Source organism: Arachis stenosperma, chromosome 1 (genome assembly GCF_014773155.1).
Source record: "Arachis stenosperma cultivar V10309 chromosome 1, arast.V10309.gnm1.PFL2, whole genome shotgun sequence".
Taxonomy (NCBI): domain Eukaryota; kingdom Viridiplantae; phylum Streptophyta; class Magnoliopsida; order Fabales; family Fabaceae; genus Arachis; species Arachis stenosperma.
In genome coordinates this window covers 37945-52900 of record NC_080377.1, presented here as the reverse complement: position 1 = coordinate 52900, position 14956 = coordinate 37945, and the positions used below count along the sequence as shown (strand labels likewise).

The following is a 14956-nucleotide window of genomic DNA, read 5'->3' as shown; positions in this document are numbered from 1 at the left end:
AAATACTAAATATTTTATTAAAAATATAATGTCATAAGGTTATGAAATTGAGTAACTATTTTATTTTAATCAAATTTTTAGGCTAACCAAACTATCTATCTATTTTTCTATTATAAATTTATAATATATTAAAAGAGAATCCAAAATAGTATTATAATAAATAAATGACACATAAAGTTTTAAGTTTCATATAAAATTGTCATATCATCTATTGCAACATAAAAAAATATCTATTTTAGAATTATATTTATACTATTATAAAAAATAGCATTTACATAATCAATCTAGTATTAATCTCATAATTTCACACACTGAATTATCTAATTCTAAAAAGAAATAATATAAAAAATATCAGTTCATATCAATCATCTAAATTCTAATATTTTATAACATATTTAAAGAATAAATTTCATTCTATAAAAATTTATTTATTTATTTGTATATCCATCTATCAATTTATTTATAATGTATCAAAAAAAATATGAAGTAATGACATAATAAACTTTTGATAACATTAGATAACTTCTAATATTGCCATATAATAAATATTTTAGTAAAATTATCATTTTATAATTTTTTTTATTATATCACTTTATAATATATTAAAAGATAGTCTAAAATAGTGTTATGGTAAATAAATGACACATAAAATTTAAGTTTCATATAAAATTGCCATGTCATCCATTTTTCATTTTAACAACATAGAAAAAAATATATTTTAGAACTATATTTATATTATCATAGATAATAACATTTGTATAATCAATCTAGCATTAATTTTATAATTATATATACTAAATTATTGAACTTCTAAAAAAATAATATGGAAAATATTAATTCATATTAATGGTTTAAATTCTAATATTATATATCATATTTGAAGAATAAATTTTATTTTATAAAATTCTATTTATTTATTTATTTATCTATCAATTTATTTATAATATATAAAGAAAATGTCAAGTAATGACACAATAAACTCTTGACATATTAGACTAATTTCTAATATTGTTACGTAAATAATATTGTAGTAAAATTGTCATTTCATAATTTTTCTATTGCTATATTACATCACCTTTTATTATTCTTATGTAGTGTTTACTCGTAACTTTAATCCATTTTTATTCTTATGTAGTGTTATGCAGGTGTTATATGCCTTTAGTAATATTTCTCTTTAATAGATATATATTAGTTAATAAAATTTACTTCATTCTCTCTTTTTATTCTTTCTAATCATATTTATTATATAAATCAACATTTATTTTATATTTTTTATTTCATCTCATATAATCTTATGTCTCTCACTCTTTTTTCTTACCTTTATTAATTAATATTATGCACAATTATTTAAAAAAGTTGGTTTATGACCACATTTCTTTATTTTAGTTTGTTAAATAATTTACTCACTATATATTAGGTGATGAACTCCTAAAATACTACAATGTATAATGTTCTTCCAATGTTTTTAGATTTTTTTCTATTTTTTATCTAATTGTATTTATTAATTATATATTATTTTGTCACTATATATATATATATATATATATATATATATATATATATATATATATATGATATCATGATTCATAAATAGATAGATGTTATTTTTTTAATTATTAAAATATTATATTTATATTTGCATTATATTCATTTTTATGCTATAATATTTAAGTTTCCTAAATATATGTATTAGATGATGAATTCCTTCAAATAATAAAATGTATAATATCTTTATATTTTATTTAAATTTAGTATTATTTTTAAGGATTTTTATTAAATAATTTTTATATATAAAAATTAATTTATTTTTTAGATTTTACAATTATTTACTGCAATAGGTTGGGATCCAAATGACCAAATGCTGCCCATTGCATATGCGGTTGTAGAGGCCGAGACCAAGAATTCATAGATTTGGTTTTTGAATCATCTTACATCTAACATTGGGATTGAGAAGATGGAAAAATCCACATTTACGTATGACCAAGAAAATAAGTATATTTCACCAAAAATTTTTGTATATTTACATTGTTCACTACAACATATGAAGTATTCCTAACTATATGCTCATTAATATCACATATGTAGGGTTTGTTACCAGCATATGAGGATATTATACCAGGAGTGGACAACTGATTCTGTGTGAGACACTTATACAGCAACTTCAGGAAAAGGTTTTCAAGTTTACATTTGAAGTAAATGATATGGAAGTGTGCTAAGGTGATTTACTGAAAAGATTGGGAGAAGTACATGACTGAATTGAAAGCTGTGAATCAGGAAGCTTTTCAGTACTTAATTGCTATTCCACCTAGATATTGGTCTAGATCTAGGTTTACCTTTAATTCTAAAGTAGATACACTGGTTAACAACATGTCAAGAGTTTCAATTCTGCCATAGTAGATGCTAGAGAGAAGCCTATAGTTACGATGTTAGAGGAGATCAGGGTTAAACCAATGACTAGGTGGGCACAAAATAGGGAACTAGCTCAGAACTATTCAAGGACAATCTTACCTAGAATTAGAATGAGGTTGGAGAGAAGGTCTAGATCAACTGGAGAGTGACGGCCATCTTAGTCTGCAGCGTAGAAATATGAGGTTGTTAACGGATTAGAAAACTGTGTTGTGGACCTTGGCACTCATGAGTGTTCATGTAGAAGGTGGCAGATGAGTGGCATACCTTGTGTGCATGCTATTAGTTGCATTAAATTCAAGAGGCTTGACTTGGAAGCTTTTGTGGCCGACTGTTATAAGAAAGAAGCATACTTGAAGTGCTACGAGTCAGTCATACACTCATTGAATGGACCTAATCTCTGGGAGAGGACAGCACATGGTGATGTTATGCCACCTCCGTATAAAAGGCCTAGTCACCGGCCAATGAAAAAAAGAAGACCAGGTGCTGGGGAGGAAGAACAGAGCAGTCGCACTCACTTGTCAAGGAAGGGGAGATCCAAAGATGCTCAATATGTGGTTCAGTTAGACACAACAAAAGTAGATGCCCTAAACCTATTGAAGATGAGGTTTGATGATTTTGTTTATTTTTCTTAAAACTTGTCTGATATTTGTCATAAGCCTAATAGTGTTGTACTTAATTTGCAATTGTCTATTAGGCCCAATAATCAAAGAAGCTTAACAAAGGTAAAAAGAAGAAGTCAAGCACCAACTCACATCCTCCAGTTGCCAAGGGAGGAAGGAAGATTGCATCTTCACAACCCACTCCTAAATTATGTGTCAAGAGAAAAATTGCTCAACAACACAGCCACCATCTTCAACCCAGTCCAACTCTGCAATACAGCCCAAAAGTCCTAGAGGCAAGTCCAAGGAAACCACTAAACCCAACTGTTCAGTCCAACCTGAACCATAGCCCAAGAAGCACACCAGTCGAATAAGTTTAGCACCTTCTTCATCCTCAACATAACCAAACACCACATCCTTCCAGCATCTCAGTCAACCCTTTCACATCTTCAAGCTAATTTCTTGGATACTTCTCTATCAGAAATTCTAGAGCACCTCATGTTTCTCCCAAGAAACTGAGGTTAATGGCAAAGTTGCCTCTACGAAAACAGGGATTGCTTTAGAAAAATTGAAAAATTAGGAGCATATTTTGATATTTAGATATAATGCATATGGTCTTATTTTGAGTTAAGTTTGTCTTAAGCTTTTAGTAATGTCAATGTAAATTCTGTTAGCTACTTTTTGTTGGTGATATTTTGCTTCTGAACTACTCAGTGTTATACTGAATTATTTGCTTGGACCAGTCAATCCTTTTGGAATTTAGTTGTTTGTGAAACACTATGTTTATTATGTATGTTATTCTGATGTTTACCATATTGTTGTTACTCAGTTTGTTGTCTATGACATTGTTAGGGAATTATTCATTTATCAGCAGTAGTCTTATAACAGGAAATTATGCAAAACATAATAATGGAACTCATCTATTTGTTAAACTAAAATTCTGCTCTCATTTCAGAAACCAACTGTTCTTACATAATTGTCATTCATACATACTTGAAACAGATTCAACAGAACAAAATTAGGATACCCACCTAAATAATAAACCCTAACCCAATTTACCTACAACAACAACAACAGCATACTCCAACACACTTTTCATACAAGGTTCAATGGAATTACACACGGTTGTCTTTAGAAAAATTCTGCAACAGCAAATATACAAACCCAACCCACCCAAAAAACCCTAACACAACAATGATCTTCAGCTTCTATTCTGCTACTTTTGTTCTTGATTTTAGCGAGGAAACCTTTCTCCTTATTCTTGCAACTTCTGAATGTTCCACTTCTGTCTCTAGATTTGTCCAACGAAGGAAGTTGCACCCTTGTTAAACCTACACATACCCACCATGTTCACTATTCATTCCATCACCCAAACGACTCAATTGAAAAGAAAAGAAAACAACAAACTTCACAATAGACACAGTCCCAGAATCTGCGACCAGGGTTCTCATTTGTCCCTGAGGTTCGCAACACCAACCTCTCACCATGGGAGCAAAGTAGCAGTCTGCTATGAGAGAAAGATCTGCTTTAAGAAGACGTTGAGCTTTGGGAAGCCATGGAGTTCTCCCTCCAAGAGATCAACGATGGTAGATTCTGTAACAGTGGATTTCACATTACTTTACCCTTTTTTTTTTCTATTACTTATATATTTATAATGTTTTTCTATTGTCATAATTACTGGTAACAAATGAAAGGGCATTTGTGTCCGAAAAGATTAGAAAGGACGATTTTAATAACAAATAAAATATAAAGGACAATTTTAAATGAAAAACTACGTTAGGGATAATTTTAATTTTGACCGTAAATATTAGGGTATACAAATCTACTTTAACCCCTCCATATATATTATTCAACAAATGAATTATATTATTGGTTGCAGATTATTTTTAATATTACTTAGGTGTGTATGACAAGAGTGTTGCAGAGAGGTTAATTCACTGGTACAGCAAAAATTGGTGCCTTCAATTTCTTGTTTGCTAAATGGTGATGTGCAAAAATCGCATTCATTGATTCGTATCGTTAAATTTTTTTATTTAAAAATATTAACCCTTCAATTAGATTTTTTGAAAATTAAAAAAAATTTATAATATTTTTCAAACGCTTACTTAAGCAGATTAATAAGCTAAGATCTAACTTGATTGAAAATTAAAAAAATTTTAAAATAAAAAAGTTAACATTCTTTTAATTGAAATTATGCGATTCGATTTCAGTTTTTGAAAAATTAAAAAAAAAAAGAGGTAAATACCAAATCGGTACTTGAAAGATTCTGGTTACCTGACTTTTGTTATTGATAAAATAGTTCCTAAAAGATTTTAAAATTTGACAAGCGTGTCCTCGAGCTCGCCGGAGCAAATCTCCGGCAAACACAATGCTGACATGGCCACCGTATTTTGGTGACATGGCAAACCACCCCCTAAACCCTAAGCTCTCTCTCCCCAACGCAGACTTCCCTTCCATCTCCCTCCCCATCGCAGCCCTCCCCTACCCAACGCAGCCCCCTCCCCTCCCCCTCCATCCCATCGCAGCCCCCCAACACACTCCCCCCTTCCCTTTCTCTCCCTATCGCAGCCCCCTTCCCTTTTCCTCTCCATCGCTGCCCCTTCCCTCTCCCTCCCATCGCAGATCATAAAAGCACAGATAGAAGCACGCACAACAAAACACAATATCACAATTCAAATTATAATCTACCAATACCATTTGTGTTTCTTTCCAAATGTATTACACTATTCCATCAATTACATTTAAAAAAGAAGAAAAAGAAAAAATCCATCTACAAACCCCCCAAATTTCTTACCAAGATGATCATGTAAAACACTCTTATCAATCCCTTCGTGATGGTAACTCTTGCAAACAGTAAAAAACGTTCTGCACTAGCAATTCCACCAAATTCACAATGACCAACACACCCACAATAACCGTGAAAAACTGCAGAAACGAGTTTTGTGTATCAATTGCTATAATAAACAAAACTAAGAAAATCACGAAGACAAAGTTACAGATAAACATCAAAAGCGTGACCCAGAGGTAAGTGATGAACAAACGCTTGAAGATTTTGGAGATTGCAGAGATGGTGGAGGAAAAGGAGATAGCTTTGTTGGTGTAGAGGGAAGCGACGGTAAAGACGGCGGCGGCGGTGGAGAAGAGAGAAAAGGCGAAGAGGAAGAGGAAGAAAAGGTAACAGATTTCTGGGATGTTCAGAAATTGTAGCTCCTCTAGTGCTAGATCCATTATTCCTTCTTCTTCTTCTCAGATTCTTGTCCTGTTCTTCTCTGATCTGAGAGAGAGAATCAAAGTTACCATTTTGTCAATAACAATAATCAGATACCAAAATGTCAGCGCTTGAATCTTTCAAATACTAATTTGGTCATTTACCTCTTTAAAAAAAAATTATGAATCTTTCAAATACTAATTTGGTCATTTACCTCTTTAAAAAAAAATTAAATTGAAATCAGAGTCTCCATTTTGTTTTCCCAAATAATCCTCATATTTTAGTAAAAAAAAAAAAAAAAACCAAAAAAAACAATATATTTAAAAATATCACATTCTAACTCCATACTTAAACTTTTTGGTGCAGATTCTAAAATAAAACATAAGAAAAATTTATTCATCTCATTTTTAAAAAATTAATAAAATATTATTCTTATTTTAATTAAATAACTACTCACATAAAAATATTTTCATAAAATAATAAATAAAATATCATGACATATTATATTAAACAATTTATTAATTTAATTAAATATATCAAATTATTTAATAATTCTTAACTGTTTTATTCACATAACATTATTTAAGATTTTAATATATTTCAAAACACTTCAGTATTACAACTTTTACTTCTCTTTATTATTTTATGACTTCAAAAAATATAATTTAAGACTAATTTGAGCATTTTAAAAATATATTCTCTCTCAAAACTTCGGATCCAAATTCAACATTCTCTCCGTCTTGTTTCCTTTTACACAGGGCCGTAATAAGATAGCAGCAATCTTGAATGTTGCATTGAAACAAATGATTAACACCAAATAAAGGAGCTCGAAATTCTACAAGTGTAAACCTTCAAAATAATGTCTTTGACTATAAAAAAATGGAAATCTATATGTTGAAAGCTGCTTCTCAAGAACACTCATATTTCATCCTCTTCAAAGGGATCTCGTTCAGGGTAGTCACCAACCTGCAAAAGTTTGAGGAGATTGGCAGATGCTACAAACTCTGAAGCTTTAACAGAATTCATGCAACTAATAAAGAGGGTCACCACAATATGGTTCTTGACTAACCTTAACTTTTTCCGGCCTGACCATTCCACCGTGCGATGGAGGGCATTGAAAATAACGTACCCCCTTAACCCTGTAATAACCGCGAAATATACTAAGATATTTATGTGAAGTTTTCAAGGTGCCACAATGTACATAAAATCATAGGTAATGGGTTGCTGAACAATTTACACTTATTCATAAAGAAAAAGTCGAGAGCCAACATTGCACAATTAACATTGCAGTCAACATTCAACACAAGGAAAAAAAATACCGAAACTTAACTTAAAAAAAAATCAGAAATTCAAACTCAACAAAAGCTCACCTTTAGTGAGCATCATAATGGGTTTGTTTAGCAAAACCTGTTACAGTGTTGGATGAAATTGGTTGCTATAGTGTTTGGTTCTCTAGCATTACTCATTCATAAAACATACATAGAAATATCAACTTCACTTACATGCCATCATGTTTGCCCAAGGGTTCATCATACTGTACTCCAACCCAAAAACCAGGACCCAGTGGCTCAGCCCGACCAACAAATTTTACAACACCCCTTTTCTCGCCGGGTTCAACTTCACATCTTGATCCTACCTTAACATTTTGGAAATTGTACAGAATACGGCAACAACATCGCAGTTAGAAAACAATCAATTCAGTAAAATCAAAGCTAAATGATATGACAAACATAACAATAACTTTGACAAGAAACTGCATATAACAACCTTACACAACACTTAAAATGCATGAATCAGGAATAAAGGTTTCAAGAGAACCACAATGATTTTAACAAAACAGATAGGAATCCCAAAACAAGAAAGATGTATGTTAGAAGAGGAGCCTGTAAAGAGTCAGATACAGCAGTGAATTCTCAACAACCAAATCCTCAATGCACAGATAACCTTCAGAGACAATCACTTCATCCATGTTGGAATTATGGAAGATATCAGAATTAACTAGATTATATCTAAGATAGAGACTAGGAAATAGCGTTAGTTCATCATAGTAGTCTTGTAAAAAGGTACAGTACCTCATGCATACATATTTTTTTTATTGAATGATGTAAGATAAAAAGAAATTTTGTCAACCACAACTTCTTGCTTTTTCAATTTCACTCGCTGGTCACTTTGCTCACTTTCTGATGATAAAAATTCTCAAACGGCATATCTCTGGCTGTCCCAATCTCTACCAAGCTTACTAATCTCGAAAGTACCTTTTCTGACAACTACTGCTTTTTCAGGCAGCTATCACTCACCTTATTTTGTTAGCCTTATTTGGCTAGGGTTGTACAATTTTCACTAGATTTCATGACCTTATTATTAGTGCAAATAATTGATAGGTTTGTTAGTGTTTTACACACATCATAATATTTCATGTCAATCTAACTCTACATAGCCCATAATATCCCAATTCTGTTTTCCTACTTTTCCACCTAAACCTATAACTAATAACTGAAGTAAAGGTGAAAAACTTAATTACAAGTCTAATGGTTGGTAAAAATAAAAAATAAAAAATAGAGATAATAGGTGACAAACCTTGATATTAGCACAGAGATCTTCCATGTGGGTGTCTGGTATCTGTGTAATAAAAAATCATTGAATTTTAACTAGAAGCTGGCACATAGGCCCATCTGAACTAATAATGTAATATCCTAATAAACTAGACATGTATTTATGCTGTACATGCATGCAATTAGAGATGAGTGAAACAGAATAAAGCAATCAAATGCTTGCCTTTGCCTCAATGGTTGATGGAGTTTTGGGAGTCAACTTCTCTTTGTACTTTCTAAAAGTCCCTGAATCAACATAAATAATCAGACCCCATATTAATTAAATACTGGTAGTAACTAATAGTGACCTATCATAATCACAGAAAAGGGAAGCATTAGAATGAAAATCTGAAACCAACTTTTCCACCTAGAGCCAAATCCCTTTTCCCCCTAAAGAATACTAATTGCCCCATCCAAAAGTATCATGAGTTTTCTCAAAAGATTAATGTCATTTCTTCATCCTCGCATATCATACCACTTTATTTACAACCAAATCAGCATCCAAAATCCATCTTCCAGCAATGGAAGCATTCTGGTCGGAAAGAATTTCCCCTAAACTTGGCTTATTCTCAGTTGATTAAACAAATTCTTGATACATGGCAATAGGCACTAGCTTCATAAAATTAAGAGAGGAAATCAAAGAAATATAAAAAAAAGAAAGATCTTTAAATAAGGACTTAAGGGGCAATACCGTCAACAGTATCTGTGCAAAGAATTCATTCCATAAAGGTTTTCCAAAGCAAAATAGAAAAGGAGGAAATAGACACAGAACACAATGAAATTCAACCACCAATGAACAATAGAGACCACAGTGGAATTTGTCGGGAAAATCAAAGAAAAGGTGAAGTGTGATATCAAATTTGTGGTAAAATACAAAACAGCTTAAAAAAAAGTTCGCATCACTTGTATTCTCCCCATGCCATCATTCAAGATCAACTCAACATACTATCCCCATAATTGCCCTTGGAAAGACACTAGTTGGAAATATTACAAATTCTGGGTAATGGCTAAACTTTCTAGTAAGAACAGATTTGGGTTTATATCTGCGTTATTATAAGTTGTGATTCACAACAGATTACCTAGTGTTCCAACATCCCCAATGAAGTGAAATCTAACAGCATCAATATGCATGGCAAAATCGTGATAAATCAGATTCTTTGCAAAATGTACACCACTATTATAGTCATACAAAGACTAACAAAACCCATTATCCATTTATCAACCAAAAATCACTGCTTACTATGCAACTAATCTCAAGAATCTAGCAGCTTGCATTGTTGCTTTCCAAAATCCACCTAACAGAACTACCAGCTATAAAATATGATAAAAATCACCCTACAAGGAAATAGAAAAGGTAGATATCTACATTGTGTTCAATGAACTAGAAAGTAGGAGTACTACGCATATACTGATATACTTCCAAGCTAATCGTATATACATGGATTTTGTTTTTAAGATAAAAGAAGAATTTCATTAAGATGGAGAGAAGAATAATACAAGGAAATGGAGGATAAGAGATCCTCCATACGTTGAAGTTGATATTTGCATGACTGAACTTTTCAATAAAGAATATAGATAATACAAATCCTAAAATTTCATTAAATTCATATACTTGTTTGTATATGCACACTTAGCATTCTAAAAGAGTTAAAAGAAGAAGAATAAGGGAGTGGGCAAGGTGGATCACACCTTCACGCTTATTATAGGCTTCTTCAGATATTGTATATTTTTCCACCAATGAAGTATCTTCCAGCCAGCCACCAGATGTAACAGATGATGGATCAAGATCTACAACATGTAAACAAAACCTGCCAAAGAAGAACACAAAAACTAACATCAGACTGACAAACTAAAACAAAGAAATTGACTGCTTCTAGGAACAGTGGAAGAAAAAACTAACAAGACGGATGCAAAAGTAACAAAATGGGATGCTTGCAAAAAGCGCATCATGGGAAACCAGACAACACCATCACCTTCAAAACATCAGAGGCAGAAAAGTGGCCAGACCACGCATTATGCTCAACTAGATGTGAGCCTAAAAACTCTTGTAGTTCTCATATCTTGACCCTTACATGGCCCCAAAAAAAAAAAAAAACAAGTGACTGCAACATAGAAACCATACGACTGTCTAACCCAACCCAGCAACTACTGATCAAAGAAAAGAATTAAATTAAGGCATGTCAGACTAATTTAGATATTTATCTTATATAGTCAAGGGCGTGGGGATCCTTAATACCCAGGCTCTTTCTTTCAATTCCTTTGTAATTATCCTTCTCATATCAGTAACGGACACTACCCCTAGACTGAAACTTTTACATTGAAGTTCAGTCTAAGGCATTTTCAAGGGATTCTTATTCCTTCCCTATATCATTTGATATCAGTTGTAAAATAGGATTACCCGGCAATTGGGAAAAAGTGACAGCAATTGAGAAAAAGTTTACTGGCAAAAAATAAATGAAACTTACTGACCCATCAATAGGCAAATAGAAGCCAAGAGGTTTGGAATTATCAGTCAGATCAGCAATTTTGTTGCGCGTGTCATCATAGAGCTCGAGGTGCATGGACTCCACAGATGTACCAGTTTTTCTCCATAGCTTGTCTTTCACAGCTTCCACTGTCATCTAACAGAGGAATCAAATAGAATCAAATCAAGGATAGCAATTTTGATGTCAGAAAAAGAATTACACATAGTGAAGAAAAAACAGAGAGAAAGCTTTGAAGGCAAAGTCGTTGTTGTTGAAGTGATAAACCTGAAGGGAGAAGCGAATTTCAGGAGTGAAGGTCTTGAGGTTAGAATGAGTGACACGCAAGAGGACAGACTCGTCCACTTCAATCTTCTGCAAGCTCAACGCCATTGCCAGCTGGCGTGTTCTGCAGTTCAAAATTTGCTGAGTTCGGAATTGTGTTGTGCATTTGGGCAAAGTGAGAGAGAAAGAGAGAGGAACCCTTGTTCAGCTGAACCCCTCCCTATTCCCTGCCCTACTTCCTGTAGGTATTCCTTTTTTTTTTTCATAGTTGTCAAAACCGACTCATTAATCGAATCGGTTAGCCTACTGGGTCATTGGGTCTCTGATTCAACTGATAGGTCACGGGTTGAATCGGTTGACTCGATCTTATTTAAATAAAAATATAAAATAGTCAAAAACTTCAAATTAAAAATACATGTCTTCACAAAGATTTTAACAACAATCTAAGTCTCAAATTCTAAAAATAACTAACAGGAAAATAAACATAAAATTAGTCAATACTACAATAGTACCTTAATTTGATAGAATAAGAATAAGAATCCATAAACTATATCCAATGAGTAATTTGATTTCAAAGTCTGAGCAACTAAAAAAGTTCAACATCATTACAGCAGCAACAATCAACAATCAACAAAATCACTTCGTATTCACAATCAACAAAACCAATTCATAAACCAATTCAACAATCAACAAAATCATTCATAAACCAATTCAACACTAAACAAAATCGGTGCATGTTCATAGTCAGCAAACCCAATTCATAAACCAATTTAACAATAACATTTCAACCATTTCAACATTTCAAGTTCAACCTCTGACATATTCTAATCAGATTCATAATTCAAACAACAACATAATTAACAGAAATAACATCAATGAATCAACTATTAAAAATTAATATAGAATATTAGAATAACTGGGAAAAAAAAAGCCTTACATATTGACTGTTATTGCAGCGGCAGAATCGAGCAGTGCAGTGCAGGTAGCAATACCCGCGGAAGAAAGGTGAGGGAAGGAAGGAGGCGCGGTACGGCGAGACGCGAGCACTCACCAGGAAGCACAGCTTCAGGAAGAGAGGCAAGACGCGAGCAGTGGAGCACACCAGGCGAGCAGAATACGAGGTAGAGGGAGCAAGACCGCTGCCGACGAGCACGCGAGGGACGACAAGCGGAAGAGACGCGAGCGTGTGGTGGATCCGGCGACAGCCCAGGATGCGATGGATCCGGTGAGAGGTGCGGCGACGGAGGCGAGCGTGCGGTGGCGGTGAACCGAGGTGAGAGTGAGAGAGCTGGGGGAGGGGGGGCGGCGCTGTGCCTGTGTGTGGGCGTGAGAGTGAGAGAGCTGGGGGTGGGGTGGGGTTACTGAACTAGGCCTAGGGTTCTTTTGTTTAATTCTGAATCGATTCGGACTTCCAAAACCGGTTAGTTTATCGGTTTTTATTGGAACCGACCGGGTCAAACCAGTTATTTTCTTTATCCCATCCATTGATCTATCCGGACCGATCCCGTGATTGATTCACTGATTTTTCGGCCCGACCGACTGGATCAGTCCAATTCTGATAAGTGATAATTATGGACGAAAGTAGATATTTTGATTAAATATTAATTACAAATGTTCAAAAAGGGTACAAGAGAAGACACATAAATAAACAAAATAGAAAAAAAAATAGTTAGGCTTAATTACAAATTTTAACTCAGTCACTCGATATCTTTTATTGCAAAAAGTTAATTATTTTTGCTATGAAATGTTCAACTACTTTTATGGTTAATTGCACTGTTTTGTAATACATATAAAGATTCAAAATATATGACTCATTTGATAGAACATTTTTGCTGTGTCATCCATTTGTACCGGTTTACCACACATGCAAAACTAAATTACATGCATCTTTAGTTTTGCATTAGAGTAATACCTGTAAACAGAAAATTATACTAGAACCTATTTTGAAAACATAAAAGATTAGAAGGTAAGTAGAAAGATCAAGGAAAATCGAAGAGAACTTGCATAAGTTCGTTGAAAGAGATACAAGTACAATTTGAACTTTGCTCAACATAAATCACAATCGGACACTACGCGGGATAAGGGGAATTATAAATGAAATAATAAGGAGAACAATATTGCTCTTTGGTCTTCAATACAAGGATTTCATCGGATTTTTTTTTAAATATAAATTAAAAAAATGTCATATTTATCGATTTAAATAAACGTGTAAATATTTAGTAAAATATGTTTTTAGTCACATTTTAAATATAGCGGAAAAAACAAAAAAAACGAACCTATCTCGGGTGCACTAACCCCACTCTGTGATACGGGAGTGCACCCGAGATATGAATAAGAGCACATCTCGGATACACCGCATCCGAGATATACTTATATTCTGATATAGACTAATGCATTCGAGATACGTGCGAGGATGCAGGACGGGGGCACTGCATCCGAAATATAGTCAAAATCCAATATGCTTCTATTTGTTTACCCATTTTGGTGTATGCTTTTTTTTTTATGAAAATATTGTAATATTGTAGATGAAAAATGGTCCCATAACAATCGAAAGTAACAAGTTATACAAAAGTTATGTTTCGTTACACATTAAACACATTTAATAACAAACAGTACATTAAAGTGACAACATTGGAACGAAAATGCATAAACCCTAAACTACATGCGTCGTCATGGATCCGAGTGGGGCGCATTGGGACACCCACGTCTGGTGTGGCCCTCTCCGCGGCAAAGCCCACATCTCTTCTCCGCACACACGATGGCACCCATCTCATTCCGGATCCGAGTGGATACCGGCCTACCCGATGCCTTCCTCCTCATGGCCAGAGACGGTTCTACATACATTGTTGTGGGGGCATGCGCCCCACTACAATTTGGAATTTTTTTGAGTAGTATATAATAATAATATTTATTTGCCCCCATTAAATTATTAAATTTGACCCCACAATAAATTTTTACTCAACTTTTGGTACTTAATCATCAATTTAAAAATTTTATATTAGAAATTCGTTAAAACTTAGAATGATCAATTCTCAAATTTAAACGAAATTAGTGTTCTTTTTTAAAAATCAACTCAAAAGAATATTATTTATCTTCTTTTCAAATTAGCTTTAATTTTTGCATAACAACTTTATTAATTGAAAGAACTTTTTTAACTATAAATATAAATAAGAGTCGACTTCTAATTGTGTTAGGAAGTGAATTTTTAAATAATTATTTAGTAATATATATAAAAAGAGAGAAATTTTGATGGTAGTTAACAGAAAAATTATTTAATTTTTTAAAATATAAAACCTAAAATAATAGAAATTTAAATTATATATTATTATTTAAATTACTATTTTAGTATTGTAATTTATATATTAGATATTTTGAAGGCTAATCATATTTTATAATAATAAA

The 14956-nt window shown here is 32.9% G+C and overlaps 1 protein-coding gene across 3 annotated transcripts; it reads right to left on the bottom strand.

Moving 5' to 3' along the window:
• Positions 1–6891: 6891 nt before the first annotated feature.
• Positions 6892–12894, bottom strand: LOC130944731 (tubulin-folding cofactor B). 3 transcript variants are annotated; one of them, XR_009072147.1, is made up of 10 exons: positions 12492–12894; positions 11558–11678; positions 11277–11428; positions 10497–10615; positions 8992–9053; positions 8794–8835; positions 7719–7852; positions 7587–7623; positions 7286–7355; positions 6892–7182 (listed from the first exon to the last, which is right to left on the bottom strand). XR_009072147.1 is itself a non-coding variant. In XM_057873233.1 (9 exons), exons 2-9 carry the CDS (start codon positions 11660–11662, stop codon positions 7135–7137), a joined length of 732 nt encoding a protein of 243 aa, XP_057729216.1. In that variant the 5' UTR covers positions 11663–11919; positions 12492–12894; the 3' UTR covers positions 6892–7134. The 3 variants fall into 3 exon arrangements, 2 of the variants coding, with proteins under 2 accessions (XP_057729216.1, XP_057729208.1); XM_057873233.1 differs by lacking the exon at positions 7587–7623 and having other exon boundaries at positions 11558–11919; XM_057873225.1 differs by lacking the exon at positions 7587–7623.
• Between the last annotated feature and the right edge of the window lie 2062 nt (positions 12895–14956).

Coding starts and splice junctions, on each gene's coding strand:
- LOC130944731 (XM_057873233.1), bottom strand. CDS start 11,662: ATGGCGTTGAGCTTGCAGAAGATTGAAGTGGACGAGTCTGTCCTCTTG. Junction 11,429..11,557: donor AAATTCGCTTCTCCCTTCAG/GTTTATCACTTC, acceptor TTCCTCTGTTAG/ATGACAGTGGAAGCTGTGAA. Junction 8,836..8,991: donor CATCAACCATTGAGGCAAAG/GCAAGCATTTGA, acceptor TTTATTACACAG/ATACCAGACACCCACATGGA.